The 20,272-nt window shown below is 40.8% G+C and overlaps 1 protein-coding gene across 1 annotated transcript in view; it reads right to left on the bottom strand.

Moving 5' to 3' along the window:
• sema4c (sema domain, immunoglobulin domain (Ig), transmembrane domain (TM) and short cytoplasmic domain, (semaphorin) 4C) overlaps positions 1 to 20,272 on the bottom strand; it is a gene marked incomplete at its 5' end in the record, with an annotated part of 87,599 nt that overhangs the window by 34,554 nt on the left and 32,773 nt on the right. The window contains 2 exon segments of the mRNA XM_014018644.1: positions 1,419 to 1,481; positions 5,691 to 5,845. Of these exon segments, the coding sequence (XP_013874098.1) occupies positions 1,419 to 1,481; positions 5,691 to 5,845 (218 nt within the window).

The raw sequence follows: 20,272 nt of genomic DNA, 5'->3' as shown, positions 1-20,272 counted from the left end.
TTTTTTTACATTTACAGTAACGTGTAAGTGTGTGATAAGTGTTGAATATAAAGACCCTTCATCTGTTTACTGTAGTGTCACTAAAACCTTCCTCACCATCAACCACTTAATTTGTTTTTTTAATTAACTTTTTTTGCTGCTGGAGAAAAAAAGCACGTGCTGAATCGGACCTGTGTAAAACTTGCTGACCCCGAGTCAGTCTGACTGATGCACTTCTCTGTGTGCTAATGTAATGACTGGAAGGTTTCCAGACAGGAGCCCCAGACAGACTTAACAACAGCTAATTGAGAGAACTGAGAAATGTTGCACTCAGATTACGACCTCAGGGGCGCCACCAAGGGGGGGGGCCCGAGGTGGGAATTGCCATTTTGTTAAAAAAAAATGGTGCCCTCCCATTGGCACCTCCTTGACCAGACAGTTTTATCTTTAAAATTCAAAATAATACTTAAAGTCTAGTCTCTCTGAATGAAGACGACTGGTCTAAAACCAAAGTCTTCAACATTAGGATGCAGGGTCTCAGGAGGTCATTCGCATCATGTTTTTTTTAATTGTTTTTATAAAAAAGGAATTTAGGAGTGGACAAGCTTCCATAAGTTGAGTACTGACATTGCTTTCCTCAATATCTCCATCTCCTACAGCTTATCCATAGTCGGGTCGTGGAAGGAACAGGTCCAGRAGAGAAACCCAGACGTCTCTCTCTCCCCARAGACTATTTTGGGCTCGACCTGGGGGACACCGAGGCGTTCCTAAGCCAGAGACGATGCATAATCCCTCCAGCAAGTTCTGAGTTTTCCTCAGGGCCTCCTAGCAGTGGGACGTGCCCAGAGCACCTACAAAGGGAGGCATCCTAATCAGATGCCCAAACCACCTCAACCGAYTCCTTTCAGTGCGGAGGAGCAGCGACTCTACATGAGTTCCCTGGATAATGAAACTGCTAAGCCTTTATGTAAAGCTAAGCCCAGCCACCCTGTGAAGGAAGCTGTTTACAGCTGATGCCAGTAAACTGAGAGATTTGCCTTTTGACTAAGCTCTTTCTTCACAAAGATTGACTGAAGCAACTCCCTCATTACTTGAGGACAAGGTCCCAATCCATCGATCCATCTTACTCTAGCACTTGTGAACAAGATGCCCAAATAACTAAAGTAAGTAAAAAGAAACATAAAGTGTAAATGAAAATAAGATAAAGTACACAGATGCATATCAGATCTTCTGTACTACTGTATTTGTAAAATAACCTGCTTAAGACAACATGTTAAATGTGAAATTCCATTCCGGCTCTTTGTTTTTGGTACCACCTCAGGATTTTCATGAGTTTCAGGAGTTTCTGTACGAGCTACTGTTCTGAAACCCAACTACCACGTTGCACCGGGAACAGAGTGGACTGTCTGCAGAACTGCAGGAACTGAAAATCACYGCACCTGGTTGTTCTTCCCTTTGGCAACACACTCTCTCTTCTTGTCCTGGGGCGCCGGCCAGTCGATCTGTGGGGAAACGACAAAGACAAATGTGACTCGCTGCAGGGGGATCGACAGCCTTTCAGCCATTAGTAGAACATCTCTATGTGTGGGAATCTGTGCTGCAGCAGGGAAAATATACTTCATAATGAGATACATTCTGAGACGAATCACAATGAAAAGACCAAAAAAAAGAAGGAAAAAACATCACACACATCTCGCTGCTGCTTTGCTCTGCCAATACGCTGCASCATTGACCACTAGTTGCTGTAACTATGGCAACAAGAAGACTCACTAATAGTAGTAACACTRTGTTCTTTTTCTCTTTCAGCTTTCTTCTATAAAAATGTAAGCTCATATACATTATTTGAGCCAATAAACATATTTTAAAAAATAGGTTACGGTGAATAAGGTGTACTTGTCAATACAGGTGGTGCAGCTGAAGACATCAGTCCAGGTTGTTTTACTGTACTGGTCTGTTGCACCCACTAGTAGTGGGCTGGACACAGAGAGGGTCTTAAAGAAGGGATCTTACAACACCACTGTCTCAAAGAATCAAAGATGAACTAAAAAAAAGGTGAATCACAGTGGGCTTCTGGACAGAAAAGAAATAAAACACATTATTTTTTACGCATCAACACATAGTTGAACTTTGCTCTGTGGACAGAGGTCAGAAGAATCCACTGTGCTTCCTTTAGATGTTTTTCACATCATTAAAAATAGTTATAATGGCCATTCTAAGCWGATTTTACTTCTACTGGATACAAACCAACAGCAGCCAGACAATGAACTGTTGCAATATAATCAAAAAGTCAATAAAAGGAGCTTTAAAGTAAAGACGGTCATTAAAYGGCACAACAACCATGGCTCCTAATGGTCTCTGAAAGAATATAAAACCAGAACGACTTGCCAGTTTCTCACCACTCCTGAATGGAGTTCCATCCATTTTACATATATGTAAGGAGGTTTACCCAAAATCCACTAAATGTACTCCTGTTCCCAGAGACTAAATTTCATTTTCAGGGACTTACTTTCCTGATGGATTTCTAATTATCACAGTTAATAACTAAATGAATCATTAGACTCTCTGGCTGTGCAGCRTCACCTGTAGGTTCTACATCTTTAACTAATGTGATTAGACTTTTAATGGAGGGCTGGCTAAAATTAAGCATTCGCTTTTCCTCTTAATTGTGTTTCCATGGTTATTTTAATTACTCACAAAAATATAAGTAAATAAAAAAATCACTCTTCATTTTCGTACCTCAGGAGCTATAWCTCAGTACCAGGCTTCAGTCATCACGAGCTGCGAGCGCTGATAACGGCTGTCATGCAAAGAGGCACGAACCAAAACAAATGTCACCCACTGCACGTCACACGATTCTAATAATAAGGCAACCCCATTCGCCTCCGAGTATCTGTCGTCAAACCAAATGCAAACAGTTAGGTTAGTTACGAGCTATTACATGGTAGGGGTGCAAAGATATAGAAAATTCACAATTCGGTTCRGTTCGATACTTTAGTCTCACGGTTCGATATTTTTTTGATACAAAAAAGAGAAATTTCCATGCCCCTTTTAACTGATAATTTATTGAAATGAATTATGAACATTAGTTTAACATCAAAAGTACAGTTTTTAAATTAAATGTTGCTGAAAGTAAGTTTCTCTGTGGATCTGCTGCTGAAAATGCAGCCTAGGTGGAGTAGTCGAACACAGATCCACTGATCCTTCAACACAGAGCATCTTCAGAAAACAAGTTGATAAAATAAAATTTAAAAATCTGTATTGTTCAATACAAGTGTGTATTGAACTTAAAGCATTGTATTAAACGGTTCAATACGGGTACATGTATTGTTGCACCCCTACTACATGGCTACTTGGTTTTAGCATTTCAAACGTCCTTCGCAGATCTTTTTACCTCCTACAGCGTCAGCGCATAGAATACAAGTAACATACAAGCCCATTAGCATTTCTCTAAAATTAGAAACCGGTCTTGCAAATTGTTCCTAGTGCGAGCTGAACTTCCCGGAACAAAAATGCGGGGGATAGAGCATTTACATCCGAGCTACTATGAATTAACTTTTCAATTTGATTAGCTCAGTTGAAGATGACAGTATTGATTCTCCTGCGTGGGTGAATCCTYCTTCAGGTTAAACCAGCGCGTTCAGGTGAAGCTCAACCCACCACCATCATGAAGAAAATAGCTAAACTAAACAGCACCGAAGATAAAACATAAAACGGGAGCTGCTTGTCTACAAAGTCTAAATCCAGAAATGAAAAAAATAAAAAATCCCCACATCCCCAGAGAATATCCAAGGAAGGAAGATGGTGATGAAAGTAATGAAGACAAACAGTGGGCGAGACAGCGGCAAAGGAAAAGAGGAGCAGTTAAAGGAAAGGRAGGAGGAGAAGGAGGGAGAGAATGATGGGCACAAGGAAACACAAGGGAAGAACTATTTCTTCATTCGTGCTCAGTCATTTTTCCTGTTGGCTCCTTCCATCCATACTGCACGCTGGGGGCTGACAACAGGTGGCCTTATCATTAGTGTGAGACCCATAACCCTCAGTCAAACAGAGTTGTGTGTCACAGTGTGTGTGGGTGTGTGTGTGCATCTAATAACTTCTCATTACAGCAGTAAATCAGATAGAAATCCCCAAASCGCTGCGGGCCGTTCACTACACCTTCATTGCACGGCTGTAACTGTATTGATTGCAACAAAGACCAATTATTGAGGGAGCAAAGCAAAACCAGACTGGATCTCTGAGGGTTTAGCATCTCTGTATGTGTAGGAGGAGGTCCTGTGGGTCAAGTCAAGGGTTTTAATACTGCGTACAGGTTTTCTCATGAGTGCTGTACAGAAAAACACAAAACACACGTTTCAACAAAGACAAGAAAAAAAAAGGAAAGAAAAACACAAGGGTGAGCGTATCTAAAACCCTGATTCATGTTAGATATTTTTGGTAGTGACAGAAAACAAATATTGGAGCTAATAGCTGCACACYAACACTTCCAGATGTAAAATGCCTGAAAACACCTGCCGTTACATTTATCAAAAGAGCTGTAAACATCATTTTTTTCTAACACTATTTTTGAGACTGGAATGTTAAAATACCTGTGAAGTATAARGTCATGAAAATCAAAATCAAAATAGTGACATAAAGGAACAAAGAGTTTTATGCTTCGCTACAAATATAAATGCCCTTTATCCTTTTGAATCATTAGCATAATTGAAACACAGAYGGCTAACATGCTAAGCATCAGCATTTTCACTCCGTTTCTTGCTAATATTAGCCCTTAAGCTTTAATACTCAGCACCATTAAAGCTTAAGGGCTGTATTGCTATGTTAATTAATGCTAATTCTTCAGCATTAYGGTGTAATCTGGTAGAAAACACCTGCAAGATTTTGCTAGGCGCTAATCCCCTCAAGCTAAAAATAGTCACTATTTTAGCTGACAACTGATTCGAATGGTTTWAGATTGATGAAAAAAAGTTTATGAGTGTGATTTTTAGCCTTTTTAATTTGAAAATAATATTTTAGATCTTAGATTGTAGTTACAAAGAGCTATTTCCGCACTAAAAACAATTCTTTAGCTTTTTGCTAACAGACAAATTTATGTATTTTCAACCTTTTAAGAGGACATATTGAAAATACAGTTTTTTTCTGTTTGTACACTATTAGCTTTTTAAGGCCTGCTTGAAGAAAAAAGCTCCATCTGTTGTGACTCAGTTAACATTTTTATTAGTCCCATTTATTGTCAGCAACAGTCTGTTTTGTTTGTGTTCTCAAATCCTCTGAAATGTAAAACAGACAATAGAAAAGTCCCTATTAGCTTATTCTGTCAGTTAATAGGAAGCACAAAAAGTGAGACACTTATGATGTTTTATGTTTTCTCTCCTCCTTTTCAAAGATGAAATTCTGTGATGTCTAGATGTTTTTTATCATGACTGGTCCTAATTAAATTGGAATGAATGTTTATCTCTGCATGCAACAAAGCTGTGAGGGAGATGGGTTTTGTCCATGAACTGCTCATCAGAGCCCACTGTTGACAAATGTAGTGTTATCATTTAATTCGCCGCAGTTCTACAAAGGCATTTCAGAATACACGGGTGTGCAGTCGATAATCAATTTGTGACACATCTTTTCCTGTACACATGGTGGAGATGGAAATGCTTTGATCTCATTCAGCGGCCAAAATATGTCTTCATAATGTATTTGTGTTTAAACGTGTGYGTTACCTGTGGACGTAGCTGTTTGCTGATATCGTTGGGGTCCAGGGCAAACAGAGCCTCTCGCGCTCCAACGTACAAAACCCTCTCGTGGTCAGACAGGGTCAGCATACTGTAGTTGAATACTCCTTGGATGCTGAACCTCGCCATGCTGTCCAGGACATCTGGATGAAAAACATAAAAATCAAACAATTTATTTCATGGATATGGTCACGAGCTTTGGGTAGTGACCGAAAGAACAAGATCRCGGATACAAGCGCCTGAAATGAGTTTCCTCAGCAGGGTGTCTGGGCTCTCTCTTAGAGATAGGGTGAGAAGCTCAGTCATCCAGGAGGGACTGAGAGTAGAGCCGCTGCTCCTCCACGTCGAGAGGAGCCAGTTGAGGTGGTTCATCTGGTTAGGATGCCTCCTGGACGCCTCCYTGGTGAGGTGTTCTGGGCATGTCCCACTGAGAGGAGGCCCAGAGGAAGACCCAGGACACGCTGGAGGGACTATGTTTCTTGGCTGGTCTGGGAACACCTTGGGATTCCCCCAGAGGAGCTGGCCCAAGTGGCTGGGGAGAGGGAAGTCTGGGTCTCTGCTTAGGCTGCCGACCCTGTGACCCGACCCCAGATAAGAGGAAGAAAACGGACMGACGGACTGATTTTATATGCTTTCTCTATCTTAACCCTCTTGCTGCTCTTGAGTCAAAATGACCCACATGGCCACATGGAGTTTAGACTGTACGTCATTTTGACCCAGGGACAGCAGGAGGGTTAAGATGTTTTCTCTTCCTGTGGATTCCTACTTTCAACTTATCTGTCCAGGGACTATAGTTGTTGCAATTTAGGGCCTATAGAAACTTGTTGAGTTAGGCAACATATTGACAAGGATTAAACTTAAAAGCTGTTCACTGCTTTTTTGTTCTTGTTGCTCATTTTCATTGCAAACAGGACAATGCTTAGATTAAMCAACCACACAGTTTAGCAGCTTGTGTGGGAATTACACAATTGGCGGCAAAGAAACCCGATATTTCATTTGGGAGCTGAGTGAAAACTRAAAAACAACTTGTACTTGTGTTTCCCAGGTGTCAAGTGACTGTGGGATACTTGACACCTGGGAAAAAGGTGACCATGACCTCTTGACAACAAATGATGAGACTGGTTTATACTTCAACAAGACGTGGGCCAACAGATCTGTGATTACGTCATTTTTGATGTTTTTGGCTCACTGAGTGCTTATAATCAGGCAGAATGCAGGAAATAAATCATCATAATTTCTCCCACAGCACCCCCAATGTAGCATACGTCGTGCATTGCTAAGCATATAAACAACTACAGTGGAAGGAGGGCGTATCAGATGATGGAGAGAGGCTGGTGTTGTTGGATGAGGAGTCAGAGCAGGAAGATCTAGGATTTTGTTCTTGTTAACCRTGGAAATGGAAAGAAGACGTGGACGTCGATGGCACATTGCCATGCTCCTCAAAGCAGTCTAAGCTATTATAACATCCAAACAACAAAAAGAAAAAGAGTCGTACTCAAGAACAGATGTAGCTTTTTGTATTGGTCTCATAACCTAATACTCCTTCAAGAGGCCAAGCAGAATCACCTGATTTATGTTTATCTCTCATGTTAGACAGTAGCTTCCTTTGTTGGTTTATCCCAGCGCTGTGTCAGTCTTATTAAGAAGAGCAAGAACATTTCCCCTAACATCATCCAAATAATTGTCTCGTGTTCTGAAACAGGGTGTACAAATCATCAGGGGGACATCAAACTGTTTAAAAAAGGATCGGAACAGTAGACTGCTCCTATTTATTAAAAGGCTTAGTGAGGTCTGAGAAGACAGTTAAACCTGACAACGTAGAAAAGGTATATAATTAGTAACAAGGGTTCTGGTGCACTCTCAGGTTCCCAGTCACTCTCCTTCCCATTTATCTCTCTCCTGGTGCCTCCTGTGTGGGTCACACCTTCCTGTCGCCTGGGAAACTTGACTCTTGGTGCCCTTCCAACAAGAAATTGCCTTTTTAGATGTGAGTTGCCCTGCTGCCTGAACGTGCCTCTGCCTGCCCCCCATCCATGCCTCTACAGTGCGATGTCTCGGTCTCCCACTCTGAGGGCTGGATGAGCTTTATATGCAGGGAGGTTTAGTGTTTCGCTGACTCACAGCAGGTTGGACTCAGACCTCAGAACTCAGTCTCAAGTGCTGAGCAATGGTATCACTTTGGTGATTGTGTGAAAATAAAACACAACCAACTGTATGCACACCATCACATTTTAGTACCTGCACACAGTACAATGCAAATTGGTGTCCATCATGGCAAAAATAGTCTCTGTAACGTAACTGCAACAACTCTATAGACAAACTTCTTTCAGCTGATTTCTCTTCAGGGGTCACCACAGCGAGTCATCCTTGTCCATCTCACGCCACCCTTACCACAACTATCTCCTTGTCCTGTCTGCATCCCCATCTCCTCTTTCTCTTTTTCTGCATCTCTAACACCAATATACCCTCTGTCCGTCCTCTGGACATGTCCAAACCATTTCAGTCTAGCTTTATCTACCAGTGGTTCAACCTGTTGTACCTCGGATGATCTCAATCCTAATCTTATCCATCCATGTCACTCCTAAGGAGAACGTCGTCTTCAGCTCTGCTACTTCCCACTCTGTTTTCTTGTCTTTTTTTCTCTAAACCATACTATATAATGGTCTCACTAAACTATAATAACTAAAAGAGTCCCTTTTTCAGGATCTCATTCAGTCTCTGCATCACACCRGACCATCTCCTCTCACGATTGGACTCGTCTAACTGTAGAGTTATTGATTGAACTTATAAATGAAGCACTTGAACTCAGAGTTACCAAAATGTCAACATTGAATTGCCACTGATACAGTTTTAAACACAAAGGATTTGGTTCACAGTCAAGAACGAAGTTTATTGAGCCTCTTTACAACAGAAGAACTAAAACATGACTTTGAACCAGAAGCTGTCAGGTTGTAATGTAATCTTCCTATCTGTGGTACAAATACAACCAGAATATTTACTTTTTTTAGTTTATTTAACAAGGACAATGTCTATTAATGAAAAATGGCTAAATGTAAATGCACTAAAATTAGCCAAAAGGCTATTTTTCAAAATGACTGTATTATTTGCATGTGCCCAATACAYAGTCCATTGTATTAAGGTTCAGAATTACAGTTTTACATTTTAATAGCTTGAGAGTAAACAGGAAGTAATGGTGCGTTCACACCGAACGCGATTTCAGCATCAGGAGCAGCAGGTTTACATACAAAGTCTATGGTGGACGCGCTTCAAGCAACGTCGGGAAGTTCTGCGGCGCCTCAAGCGCGATTAGAGCAGCGCGATTTGAACGATTTGAACGATCTGAGCGTTCGACGCGCTGAGGCGCAAATCGCTGAAGTTAGAAAATCTAAACTTTTGCAGCTCGACGCGCAGCGTCAACCAATCAGAGAGACTCCACTGTGTGACGTAGYGACATATTTCCCGACGGGACAGTTTACTGAATGATGTCCACTAACCTGAAACAGACAGAGCTCCTGCTCTTTAGCTGAAATGAGTGCTGCAGTCGTGTCCTGATCCGCAGCAATGCGTGGCAGCGACTCATCAGACTGAAAAAATAGTCCTGAAAGCGAGCTGTGAGCCTCTACTCTGAATTATCTGGTGAATTAATTATGAATTAATTATCTGATGAGGTGACATGCTCTTGCTCTCTGTAAATAAAGCAAAGCACTTCCTCGTCCGACATTAAACAGAGCCCGACAGAGGAGGGAGGGGGCGGGGCGGCTGTCGCCGTGCAGCGCAGCTGTCCTGCGTCTGACCTCAAAGTGCACAAGCTTCAAACTTCAGCGTTGGCTGCGATTTTGACGCTGAAATCGCGTTCGGTGTGAACGCACCATTAGACAATATAAAAAGTAGTAAACCCTATRGAGTATTTGAAAATGTGTCCATTGTGGAGCCCCCCAGTTCTAACTTTCTTAAAAATGCATCAGAATGCCCACAAAAATGGCCCCAAATTGGGTTCAACCCTTGCAGTAAATTTTATTTGAACATAATTGTTCCTTGTAATCACTTACATGAAGCTGCTGTATACAAAAAAGCCRTTAATAAATAAAAGCTCTTATCTGCTCAGGTTCAAGCTCAGTGGTAAAATACTCCTGCAGGWTGCAGCGCTGCACGTAGAGCTTCTCAGCTTCTCTGTTTACTTTAAGAACTTGGCACACAAGTTAATCTGAAGGGCGAGCCTGATAAGTCCCTGATCTTCACGTCATGAGAAAGATAAGGTAATCATTTATTTAGGAAGGCTGTGCAAATAAACACAAGGCTAAGATGCTCTCTTAGAGCAGCTCTTGGTTTAACAAAGAGCGGCGGTCTGTAAGCGTTCCTGTAACGTGTCTGAAAGAATCTGGAGCTTCTAWAGAAATACGTTGTTGAAAATAGAAGATTTTACCATTTAAAGGCTGCACGAGGGCAGAATCTGCAGAAATCTTTGTTTTTAAAAGGAGTTTATTATCAGGTTTGATGTCGAAATGTGTGCATAAAACTTCCACTAGGATTGGCATTTTCTGTATTAAGAAATTCTACTACCCTTGTTTTTAGATAACATAATTTTTTGAGGCCTCGCAGCTTTTAGATCAGAGGCCGTTACAAGACAGCATTGCAACATTAAGAAGAATCCCCGTCTGAAGAAGGAGCAGCTTAAATCTGACTCCGCAGAGCATTTAAACACAACAGCTCTTGGATTTGTAGACCTATAGGAGCATTATTGCGAGAGGAAAATGAGATCCGAGCGAGAACGTGGGCAGAATGCAGAGGGGTGCGTATAAATGCACACTAATAATGGGTGTAAATCTGCAGGGGTGATTAGATTGTTCATTATCCTGCCTGCTCATCCTCATGCAGCCTGCAGTTYATTACAAGCTGGATTTTTCCTAAGTTCAGGCTATCCTTCAGAAAATTAATAGCAYGTTAGCCTCTTTGTCAACCCTGTTATTGATTCTTTGGAGAGAAGAGGAGAAAAAAAAAAGAAAGAAGTGATGTGATTTGTCTAATTTCAGATCACAGAATCATCAATGATCCTTTCTGCACAGGAGGAAAAAAAACTGATGAAATTTTTATTTTTATCATCCAAATGTTTACAAAGATGCACCTGCTGTTTTGCTCCGCGAGATCCCTCACACACAGATGTACACATTCAAATCCCCTCATTAGCATACCCACAAACAAGCAGAAAGGARAGCAAGACAGAGACAGGAGGAAAGAGGAGAAGGACGGTGTTTAGTTTCCATTCTCCACGCTCTTGTTGTTTGTACCGCGGTGTCACCTTGTTTTTCTCCTTCGCTTCCATGTTGTCTGGGCAGATGGAATGTGGGCAAAACACGGTGCAATGATGACAACACAAAAACGCRTCCTAAAGTATCTTTTTTTTTATCCTGTTTTGCACCACAACAGATATTTTTTACATTTCTGTTCTTGCTTTGATTTTGGGACTGAAAATAGCTGAACTCTGCAGAGGGAGTGGCAGGATGGGTGCGATTTGTAATGTGACTGAACGCTCGTGTGACGCAGAGGCCTAGTTGAGACGAAATGGATTTCTGTACGCGGAGAGGCCWGCTGTGGAAAAAAAGAAAATCAGGGTAGGTGTGAGTTTGCATATGTGTGAGAACAACAAGAGAAAGAACAAGGTCAGAAAATCAAAGTATACTGTAAGAATAATGCAGCATTTCAACTACTTATACACCCTTAGTGTCGCATGAGTTTGTGGTTGTTTTTTGTTAAGAATTATTTGGTTAAAAACCCATTTTTGACACTTTTGTCTGAAAGCTATTCCTCAAAGGTAGTCCTCTTAGAAAACTTTGTTTTCCATTTTATTATTAAAAGAAAAGGTATAAAAAGTGGCAATATGTACAACTGCACTGACTCCTTTAAACTATAGGTGGTGCCAAAGTCACAAAAAAAGTTGCAGGTTTGAACCTTGTGTGATAGCTGAACCAACAGGGAACACAAAGAGTGTMGGAACTTAACTTTATCATGAAGATCTTGAATGAAAGAGTTGTTGGACCAGATTTTGGAAATTGTTCCATCAAGTTAAATCTAGTACGGTTAACTGAAAGTTGCAATAATATATTGTATAAATGTGTTATTTTTTAAAGTTTATTTATCTATTTATTTTTTCAGTTTTTCTGTCTTGTAGCATCATTTAACTTGTGGCCAAGTGTGCATTTCTAGATTAGTTATCATTAATGGTAGTTTCAAAAACCCAGGTCGGAATCTCAAGCTTCGGTTTATTTTTGTTTTAGTCACCAAATAACATGTCAAACACAAAATGATTATACTTATGAAGACAATCCATGTCATTTTTTGGTAGCAAAGCACAAATTTTATAACAATTTGAGACCGYAGGTGAAACAGAAATCTTGCAGCTTCGTCTGCACTACCCTGGATATTTTTATTTGAAATAGTTTTTTTCTGCAGGATTTGCACCRTCCATCCACACAAATACAATTATTAGTGAGATAAACAAAGATTTTTCAAAATGTACTTTTGGTGGATCCATGTGGACTTTTTGCTAGAATCACTGAAAGGAATCTATAAACAGTGAAAACGGGAAGTTTGAGACAAGCTCAGAATGTTTTTCTCTGTGGTTTCTTGTGATGTTAACGCTGAAGTTTTCACCCTTGGCGAGGCAGCATGGACAAACSTTTTGAGACTAACCAATAAACCATCTCAGGAGTGATGCATAAGAGGCCTGAAGCTTGGTTTATACTCCAGTATGAAATGAGACAGCACGATTACGTCCTTTCAGAAGTTTTTTTTCAGACCAATAATTGGGCTGAAGATGCATCGGGGGATGAATTTTTGTAACTTCTCCCTCTGCTCTTAGATAGCACTCCCAATAGCCCAGCGCATAACTAAGCACACAAACAACAACAGTGGTAGCAGGGAAGAGAGTTGTTTTCACTCATCAATGTATCAGAATTGTGTTGGGTGGGGAATCCGAGGAGGAAAAACGTTTCTTTCCTTCTTAACAGCAGGGCTGGATAGAACCCAAGTAGTACATTCACATGGTCAATAAGATCACACCAGCTGCTCATCAAAGCTGTGCATCTTGCTAATTTACTGGTTTCAGAGAACGGATCATTTTCAGCAAAATGACAAGCACTGCTCGGAGCGTCGCTGCACAGAGCTGCTCCGCTTCGTCACCCACAACRTTCTGACCAATCACACACTGTGGGCTGCAGGGTCYGCAAGACCGAGCTCTGTCTGGGGGCAATGCACATGACGGCTGTCAATGAGGGATAACAGGCGCAATTTTTGTCACTCAGCAAAACGTTTGTTATTCGTTATTACGCGTTAAATCTTTAACGCTACAGATGGACTGATAACTGTCAGTTTTTATCCATTTTCATTTTCCTATGTTTGAACCATATAATTTTCTGCCAACTTTGCAAAGAAACGGCCGGCAAGTGGCTCAGTTAGTAAAGCTGTTGCCTCTTAGTAAGAAGGTTGTTKGATCAAATCTCAGYCCTGGACCTTTCTGGGTARTTTGCACATTTTCTCTGTGCATGYGTGGGTTTTCTTCAGGTACTCCAGTTTCCTCCCACAGACCAAAAACATAACTGGTAACTCTAAATTGTCCGTAGGTGAGTGAGAGAGTRAATAGTTGTTTGTCTCTCTGTGTGTCCCTGTGATGGACTTGTGACCTGTCCAGGGTGTACCCCGCCCCTCACACAGTGACTGTTGGATATGGGCACCAGCGACCCCCGTGACCCTGGAAGGAAGAAGTGGGTATACATAATGGATGGATGAATTGCAAAGAAACTTGAAAAAAAATCCCATTAAAAATCTCTGCAGCTTCAAAAACTTTAAATTATAATCAGAAGCTGTAACCTTTAATCCTGAACATATTGAATCAAATCTTCTCTAATGTGGTTTGGAAGGAAGAAGTCACGAAACAAACAGCTGCCAGTGTTTTTTATTCCATGACATTAGCCTGGATATCTAAAGTCAGCTTTAAACAGACAAAACAAGACAAACCTGCACTCTGCCGAGGCTCCACGGCTAATCACCAAACACAAGATATCTAATATAAAAACATCAGGAGAACAGATCATTTTGGCGTCTTCAATCAGTCTGCTTCTCCTCTACATGTTCACAACAAACTGCATCAGAGAGTCTTTATTTTCCTCCTTTCCTCATTTGAGTCACTAAGACAAATCCGTCAAACCCAACGCCTCCAAATGCATTTTAAATGAAACGGTRGATTTAAACTTGTGACCTTTTTCTGTGTAAAGAAAGTAATGCGCCGTGACGTATTTGCAGGAGGCATTTCCAGTGCACCRAGTCTCAGCAAACCCCCTGAAACCACACTGAACTCTAAAATCAGTTTGTTAAAAAAAACCCTGCGACCTACAGAGGACTGGAAGGAGAGGCTGGGCTGAAAAACCAAACAAAGGAAGTTGAGCGGGGTGGGGTGGGGGGGACGGACAAGTACTGGAGTCAGCTTATTATCTGAAGAGAAGCGTCGAATAAACATTGGAGGGCATGTGCGGATGAGGAAGCACGATGAGAGTGAGTGAAGAGAGGGGCAACATCCTCAGGGGAGAGCTGAGCACATCTGCTGTGTTGCACACGGCCGCTGCAAAAAAAAAAAAAACTCCAGAGTACCGATGAGACACACAAACACACATCGGTGCACATCCGCACACGTGTACCTACAGATGGGCTTTCGGCGTGAGCTAAAAGCCCCGTTGCATTTGCACACTGGCTTGCATCAACTCCTCAAAAGCTCTCCGGGGTACCTGCTCGGTGACTCCAACATCTCTCCACCGGCTGAGGGAGAGTTCTGCTCTGAGTGGCTGTTTTTTTTTTTTTTTTGAAGTGATCAGATCAGCTCTGTCATTAAGGAGCAATACGTGCAAGACACACTTACCATCTGCCACCACACTGCGTCGGCCCCAAGGCAACGCGTGCGTGTGCTTGAGTTGGAGTGTGCGAGAGGTTGTAATCTGCATCAGTGTGGGTTTGTGGATTTAACTGCTACACGAGTGGCCACAGCTGTGGGTCATCAATGTTTGTGTGCAGGTTAGCAAGTATTTGTGTGTGTGTGCTTAAGCGCAAACAGCATTAGTGAGATTTTAGAAATGTAAGTTTGATAAAAGACAGCTGTTGTTCTGACTGAACAGACACTAAAAAGAACAGAAACACATGAAGATGAATCAGGATCGAGTCTTGAACCACTAACTTGGTAAGAACCCTGTTGTTGCTCTGTACTCTGAGGATAATCAGCCTCAAATTTATTCTGTGGCAGACATCTGAATACCATTTACATCTTTAAAGCATGAGTGTTTCCAGGTTTTTCTGTCACTTTAAGGTCTCAGCAAGTGAATGTCTACAGTTGGTTTAGGTACAATTACAAGGCCTTTGATGCTCAGGTGCAACTTTTCTAGGAAGCTGAAAAAAGGTGGAACGTATAGAAAAGAGTGCAAAGAAGATATTGAGAGCAAATCTAAAGGGAGATGTAATGAGTCCAATAGATGATGGAAGCCATACAAAGAAAACGGCRAATGCACAGAAAATGAATGGAAGAGAGAATGCAAAGCACCGGAAACTCAGATGACCTGACCAAGGTCAGAAACATGAACTAAAGGGATGATTGAGGAGCACTGCTATACAAAATGAAAAAAACAAAACAAAACCATTCTCTCTCTCTGTCTTCAAATGGTTGTGGAACTGTGATAAAAAGACAATAAAAATGAAGGAGAGTGGGCATTTCGGACTCGTTCGTGTCCTGACTAAATAGTACTGTTCTCATAAAGCCAACGAGAAGACACAACAACAACTGTTTATCATGTCTCCAGCCTGAGAACATTGCAAATTCGTTACATTCWTAAGCTTAAATCAAACAGAATAGGGATTTAGAATATAATTGCTGAATGCTTTAATTAGGAATTGCTGTTTTTAAAGCTATTTTTGCCAACTAACTACAATCTATATGAGCAATTTTCTGTAAACACACACCGGTCAGCTTCTTTGAAACCATAAGAACAATTTAAATATATAAACAAGCCAAATAAATTTAAATTAATCAATTCTGCCTTAAATGCACAGACAGTATACTGTTAGTGTGTTTGGTACAAGTTATTCTAAACTAGTACAACATAAGTACCTATCTTCCCTGGTACATACGGTATATTCGCCTGGGGTTGATAATGAAGTTCATGAAAAAAGCTAGGCTCCTGCTTCAAATGTCTTTTAAAACACATGAAATAAATACTGAACTAGAAGCTGTTGAAGAGTGCACACCTCTGAAAGGACTCTAGGTTATGCAAATGAGAGTGTGCAGCTGCTGAGCTGTGATTGGGTGAATAAAGTTCTGCTGGATACTGACTGGCTGTCACAGTATGACATCATTGCTAAAAAGCAGCCTCTGGCAACTCCTCTGTTCTCTGTTTTTTTTTCCGTTTCACTGCAGCTCTGCCAGATCACCAAGAGTTAGGGTTAGGGTTTAATCAGCTGTTCTTTGTGACAACCCCAACATGCCCTAAAAATCTAATGGAAATACRTTCATAACTTTTTGAGTCATCTTGTGCACAGATGGACAGACAAACCAACGCTACCAAAAACAACATCCTTGGTGGAGGCAATTACAGTGCAGTCATTGTACCGGGAAACTCAGGGATACAGTGGATCACCCTGTACAATATATTCAAGAATAAGGTTATTAAAAATACATGAAACAGGAATGACAAACAGGAACACGATCACGGATACAAGCGGTTGAAATAGGTTTTCTCTGCAGGGTACCTGGACTCTCTCTGATGCTACATTTACACCAAACACGTTTAGAGCATCAGGAGCATCTGGTTTACATGCAGAGTCAATGGTGGACGTGCATCTAAGGACGTCTAGAAGCCGAGCAGCACGTCTGGCACATTTGGAGCAGCGCGGTTCAAAGCAGTGCACATGTCGTGAGCATTTTCCGTGGGTGCGGCACGTCCAAAGCATCCGACGCTCGAGTTGGAAAATCTGAACTTGTGCTGCTCGACGCGTCGCATCAACCAATCAGAGAGACTCTGCTCAGTGACGTACTGGTGATGAGCTGGAAATACTGGAAGCCCGGGAAATYGGATCACACAAACAATGGAGGAAAAACTGATAGTCTGATCATTTATGATCATTCCAGTGTCCCTTATCGTGATATAAATAAAAAGGAYYTTGCCTGGAGGATGATTAGTGAGGAAGTCRGCATGTTTGGTAAGTTATCATAACTACGGTTAAAAGGCTCCTCCTATCGCGTGTCTAAAGAAGCACGTCTTCGTCCACATCGAATGCGTCTTTCCTCACTGGACACCAGCGTCAGGATGCGTGTGTTTTGAGAGTTTTGGAGGYGCGCAACGCRTTTGGTGTGAATGTAGCATTAGAGATRGGGTTAGAAGTTAAGTTATCAGGGGGAGACTCAGAGTAGAGCCGCTGCTCCTCCACATCGAGAGGGGCCAGTTGAGGTGGTTCAGTCATCTGGTAAGGGTGCCTCCTGGATGCCTCCCTAGGGAGGAGCTTCAGTCATGTCTGACTAGGAGGAGACYCCGAGGAAGACCCAGAACAYGCTGGAGGGAYTATGTCTCTTGGCTTGGAATCCTCCCAGAAAAGCTGGAAGAGGTGSCKRRRAAAAGAGAGGTCTGGGCCTYCCTGTTCAAGCTGCTGCCCTCGGAATTAGTGGAAAATAATGGATGGAAATAGGAATTTATCTTAATGTTGTTTTTTAAGTACAAGTGTTGATCACATTACTCAGTATTTTTAGGTCTCGAAAAGACCAGGTCATGCTAACAGATGCTGACAGCTAGCCTGAATCCTTGCCAGTTAAAAGTTTTCTWCTTTAAAATTTTTATCTTTATGGTACAAAAATACTTTTTGTGTTTATTTTTCCAAAATTGTGTGCATGCTTTATGAAATAGATGAGAAAATAGAGGAAGTGTGAGCTTTAAATCTGAATCCCTCCTTTTTGGTTACCTGTTAGCAATGTCCTGATTCTGATGCTAGCACTGAACACAACTTAGTTTTTTTATACACTTATAAATTATTTTTGCCAAACCTCAATGTCTGAACAGTACAACTACCACACCTACTCTGTGTGTGTTTAACTTTAACATTTACACACAATGCTACTGGTTTAACGTGTCAATGAAAGCGCCAGCTGAAAGACATTTCACGTGAAACATGAGTCAGCTCTGTCACATCGTTAAGAGAATGTCACATAGCAGCACCTGAAAAGAAAACCTTGACAACGTGACAAGCTTTACGTGAATCTGCTTTTTATTGTCTCTAAAGACACCAGATCAGGAGTCAGTTATCACTGAATACGATGGAACACAGTATAATGTTTGCCTTGGAAATGTGGCTGATTTTTGAAATTTATTTATTTTTTATAAATGAACACACAACAAGGGCTAAAAAAATTCAAGCAGAGTAAGAGCGCAACTGTGTGGAAAGTAATCAAAAGTAAAATACAAAATTTAAAAAAATGTTTGCCTTGGAAATGTGGCTGATTTTTGAAATTTATTTATTTTTTTATAAATGAACACACAACAAGGGCTAAAAGAAATCAAGCAGAGTAAGAACGCAACTGTGTGGAAAGTAATCAAAAGTAAAATACAAAATTTAAAAAAATGTTTGCTAAAATATTCAGTTCGAAACCGACAAGATGAAGGAAATTTTCTGTCACATAATGAGTTGGCTTGTTAATATTGGATGCTTTTTCCTTCCTTTTGACATCAACTTATTAAATTTTACAAAAAAAAACATTAACTGTCAAGAAATGACTGCTGCCTAGGCTTAATATGGAAGTGGAAATGAACACATTTAAAACAATATGCACACAATATGATTAGATTGGTAGAAAAACAGTGTGCTAATACAGCTTTGGGATTAAATCAAGACGAAAATATCTTTGCACTGTTATAATTTGATTCATTTAATTAGTGACTGAAATGTCTGCAAACAGGCTTACAATTTAGAAAAAGTTTAAAATTATATTTATATCTTGTATGGATGCTTCTTTTAGTTTCTGCCGTTTAACTGTATTGTATTTTTTCATTCTTAGTGCTTACAGTGGAAGAGGAGAGCTGCAGCACCTCCAGTAACAGCAACGATCACCTAAAAAGTGCTTCAACCAATACACCAGGTAAAATGTTAACTTAAAATTTATAATGTAGAAAATACATTTTGGTGATCTCTGTTGAGTTTTAAACACAWCTGATGCTAGCAGAAGGCTCTTTCAGAAGACGCCCCATACTCTTACAGACCACCTTGGTCCATTTAGAAGACATCACAGAGGGGGGAATGAAAACTCTGTAGAACCTCTGTCCTACAAGCAGTAATAGATCTCTGGCCCGTGGACTACCCTCGCCATAAAAGTTCCACTTTTCCCAATAAAGCATGCAGCGGTACTGTCTTCCAAAACAGCCTAAAGTTTCTAATATTATATTTCACTAAGCCTCACTTTTTTGAGTTGTGAATTGTGAGAGTATTTTTTAAAACACGTGAGTTGCCATTATTTAGGTAGCAAAACTTTAGCTTTAATAACGGACATAGAGTAATTAGTTTGCTTTGTCATACTGTAACAAATAGAATTTTAACAAGATAAATTATGACTGATTTGTGTTGTGTTTAACTGGTTTTTGCTGTTTACATATCTTTAATACATTGTTGGCTATGTATTGAGATATATGTCATATCTGGACATAATCATGCCTTGTTGTCAGGTATTTTTGACAGCTTCACCAAACTCCAAAGCTCCAAAGCAAACTGCAAAACTCACTCAAAACATCTACAACTTCTATATAAAACTCGACAGAAGAGATATGGAGATCACCTGGTGCTTTAAAGTGGTTAAAACCYTCTTGACCTGAACCCTGTCTTGGTGTTCGGGCTCCCTGCTCACTGGTTGCTAAAAATACAACCCGGCCTCTTCTTATAGCTTCTAACCACCGAGCCACCCGCACACCAAACTATGATTAAAGGCCTATTTTAGGGAGAGCTTTGAAGCAGAGATGAACACTGAATAAGAAAAAAAAAGGAAGGAAGGAGAGACATTTGTGAAACAGAATCGTGCAGAAAGACTGGAGTGTGAATGCACAGTATCATCACACTGAGCAGGTACTTCTCTTTGAAGGTAAAAGAAACCCCAACACTGCATGCATAAAGACAAACACACTCCCACGTGGTTGCACAGGCTTCGTCTGTCGGAGAAGTTTGGARTAAAGTCGTGTACGACAGAATGAGAGCATGGAGACACAAACAAGAAAGAGAAAGGTATACAGACCTCGGGCTTTTAGCTCAAGTTATCTGTTGTCAGAAAATGTTTGTCTCTGTTTGGCTTTAATGTGCAACCTCTTGTGTGGATCTTATTGGAGCATTGTTATTTCCTGTGCATCTCAAGATTCTAGCAATTCTGATGTCCTTAAAGAACAGTCAAGCCCATAAAGTTGCAAACTGAACAGATGGTCTTAAAAGGAGAATGATTAGGACACAGAGAAAAGGAAGTGGTACAAAGTGGATCTAAACAAGAATTGAACGAGTTATTTCAAAGCGGCGGGGGG

The sequence above is a fragment of the Austrofundulus limnaeus genome, unplaced genomic scaffold, assembly GCF_001266775.1.
Source record: "Austrofundulus limnaeus strain Quisiro unplaced genomic scaffold, Austrofundulus_limnaeus-1.0 Scaffold198, whole genome shotgun sequence".
NCBI classification, from domain to species: Eukaryota; Metazoa; Chordata; class Actinopteri; order Cyprinodontiformes; family Rivulidae; genus Austrofundulus; species Austrofundulus limnaeus.
The sequence above is the reverse complement of the archived record's forward strand: the minus strand, read 5'-3'. Positions and strand labels throughout refer to the sequence as shown.